The sequence below is a fragment of the Metopolophium dirhodum genome, chromosome 1 (assembly GCF_019925205.1).
Source record: "Metopolophium dirhodum isolate CAU chromosome 1, ASM1992520v1, whole genome shotgun sequence".
Classification (NCBI taxonomy): Eukaryota; Metazoa; Arthropoda; class Insecta; order Hemiptera; family Aphididae; genus Metopolophium; species Metopolophium dirhodum.
In genome coordinates, this window is record NC_083560.1 from 140,672,849 (window position 1) to 140,675,961 (window position 3,113).

Sequence of the window (3,113 nt, forward strand, 5' to 3'; positions counted from 1 at the left end):
TTTTATGAATGTATATGATATAGGATTTTATATAAACCGTACATTATCACAAAATGAAATATCTGATATTATGAATAATCTATGGGTGCCAGATATCAACTACAAATTTCCAATAAAAATGTATATGAAAAAAAACAAGCAAGTAAATTTAAAGTTTCAATATTCGTGGCTTCTGAAGTATCCATGGCTATGTTATTCCGAAAAAGAATGCGGCGCTTTTTGTAAATTTTGTGTAGCATTCGTTAAGTCTGGTGTTGGATATAACTCAAAAAAGCCAAATTCTTTTGTAGTGACTAAATTCGATAACTGGAGAAAAGCACTGGAAGGATTTCAAAACCATAGTGAAACAAATTATCACAAAACCTGTTTATCCGATTCTGAACATTTTCTTAAAGTACAAAAAAATATTAATGAAGACATATCAGTAAAACTAGACTCCAGTAGAAAGAATCAAATAATGAAAAATCGCGAACTTTTAACTCCGATAATCGAAGCAATCATTTTATGTGGCAGGCAGAATATAGCAATTAGAGGACACAGAGATTCCGGTAAATTAATGATCGACCAAACTGATGACGAATATGAAAACAATGAAGGGAATTTTCGGGAAATTTTACGGTATAGGGCTCGAGGTGATGAGCAGCTTAAATTATTTTTAGAAAGTAATGGACATTTAAAATACACAAGTGCGACGATTCAAAACGAAATCATCGAATCGTGTAACCAAATTTTATTGAAACGAATTGTGAGTAGAGTGAACTCTGCTCAATGTTTTTCAATACTCGCCGATGAAACAGCTGACATTGCGAACATCGAACAAGTAGCATTGTGTGCAAGATACCTCGATAAAAAAAATATGATATTAAAAGAAGAGTTTATTCAATTTATACCTACGTTTGATACGACCGGAAAAGGTTTAGCATCATTAATATTAGAAAACTTGCACAATTTTGGTATAGAAACAAAGTACATGCGAGGACAAGGTTATGACGGCGCGGCTGCAATGTCAGGAGAATTTAACGGCGTTCAAGCCATAATTCGTAAGACTCATCCTCTTGCTCTTTATGTGCATTGTTCCGCACATGTCCTTAACTTAGCTGTTTCAAACTCCTGCAAAGTACAGGAAATAAGAAATTGTTTGGGGACCATTTCCAAAGCTCGGGATTTTTTCAATTTTCCTAAAAGAAAAGATGTTTTAAAAACTCAAATTGAAAATAGTGATGAAAAAATCTCAAAAAAATCATTAAAACGTCTTTGCGCTACCCGATGGATTGAACGTTACCATGCAGTGAATGATTTTGAAGAGTTATTTGAACAAGTGATAGAATCATTAAACTTTATATCTGAGTGGAAAGATGTTGAGACTTCTTCGCATGCCAGTAATCTGTGTAGTGCTATATTAGAAGGTGGATTTATTATTTCTATGCTTATAGTAGCTAAATGCTTTAGTGTTGGTCTTCCTTTATCGAAACATCTTCAGCGGGTTAATATTGACCTTGGCGAAGCGATCCAATTAGCGGAGGATACAATAAAAGAACTTGAAGATTTTCGAAAAAATGCTGATTCTATTTTCCAAGACATTTTTGAAAATGCTGTTTCTCTTGGTAATAAATTTGGTGTTACTATATGTATCCCTAGAACTACGAAAAGACAAGCAAACCGTGTAAATGTTGAAACTGATTCAATAGAAGTATATTATAGAATCGCTATATTTATACCTTATATTGAAACATTTATTGAGCAATTGAAAGTTCGATTTACCGGCCATAAAGCTATTTTAGTTAATTTTAATTCACTCATAAGTCTTAATACGGATGAAAACAATTTTTTGTCATTAACTGAAACATACACGGAAGATCTTTCTTCGTCCTCCAAGACAGTATTATTATCGGAGTATAATTTGTGGCAAAGACGACTGAGAAATTTAGAAACTTCTAACTATAGAAACGCAATGGAAGCTTTGTCTATATGTAATCCAGAAATATACCCAAATATATTTAAATTGTTAACAATTTTTGCGACACTGCCAGTTTCAACTGCACAGAACGAAAGATCATTTTCATCACTTAAAAAGATAAAGACTTATTTACGTAATACTATGGACCAAGTAAGTTTATTTTTTTTTTGACTAAGTCTAAATCATAATTATAAAATTAAATAAATAAATAATTGTTTTATTTAGAAAAGGCTAAATGGATTAGCCATGTTATCAATCAATCGGAAGGATCGCATTGAAAGTAAGCAAGTATTGGACGAATTGGCTGTAAAAAAAAGACGTCTACCTTTAATACTGTGAGGTTAAAGTTTTGAAATTTTAGTGGTTTTTTTTCTTTTAATATATCTATAATATTATATAAGTATACAAAATAAATTAAACTCATACGAAAAAATACTCAGTAAATTTAAGTGTTAGATTGGTTTTATTTTATTCAGTAAAATTGTTTATACTTTATTCCTGTCATAATTGTATTATAATTAAAAATGTAAGTAGCAATCCTATAATTTTTTTACAAAAAAATGTCCACTTATATAAGGTATTAAGATGTATTATAATCAGGTATGATTTAGTGATGAAACTATGTTAATATTTGTCATTAAATAACTGTGGAGATCAGGAGTCAGGACTCAGGACACCCCCCAAAAAAAAAACCCAAAATACGCCACTGCTTACACTCATATACCCCTAGGATAGTTCATACATATTTAGATACTTACATAGTCGCATATTATATACATACATACACACATTCATCAGGTATCACAAACACCCAAACATATTATAATATATATGTATATGCAGTATTCATATATATTTAGTTTATGTACATATATTCACACATACAACATCACAAACACACACACAACCAAACATATTATACAGCTTAGGTACATATCAATATATTAAGACACAAAAGTCATACTTACAAAAAACATAGTCGCAATTACGTAGATGCATTTAAACATTCCAATCCATCCACCCTAGAAAGTATTGTTGTACAATATGTACGATATTTTGGTTTTGTCTGACGAACGGTAAACAATTGTCGGTTGGTCGCAAATCAATACTACCCATTGATCACTTTTGTACATTTTTCACCATCACGGTCCACGAC

The 3,113-nt window shown here is 31.2% G+C and overlaps 2 protein-coding genes across 2 annotated transcripts in view; both read left to right on the forward strand.

Annotated features, from left to right (window-relative positions):
- The window catches only part of LOC132932862 (zinc finger MYM-type protein 1-like), a 2,456-nt gene extending 675 nt beyond the window's left edge, over positions 1 to 1,781 (forward strand). The window contains exons 2-4 of the mRNA XM_060999214.1: positions 1 to 830; positions 915 to 1,690; positions 1,752 to 1,781. The exon at positions 1 to 830 is cut by the window's left edge and continues 250 nt beyond it. Coding sequence (XP_060855197.1) covers positions 1 to 830; positions 915 to 1,690; positions 1,752 to 1,781 — 1,636 coding nt within the window. The remainder of the gene's footprint in view (positions 831 to 914; positions 1,691 to 1,751) is intronic.
- Positions 1,782 to 1,935: 154 nt separating this feature from the next.
- On the forward strand, positions 1,936 to 2,651 carry LOC132952562 (52 kDa repressor of the inhibitor of the protein kinase-like). The gene is made up of 2 exons (XM_061024888.1): positions 1,936 to 2,107; positions 2,183 to 2,651. The coding sequence occupies exons 1-2, from the start codon at positions 1,952 to 1,954 to the stop codon at positions 2,294 to 2,296; spliced, it is 270 nt and encodes an 89-aa protein (XP_060880871.1). The 5' UTR covers positions 1,936 to 1,951; the 3' UTR covers positions 2,297 to 2,651.
- Positions 2,652 to 3,113: the final 462 nt, after the last annotated feature.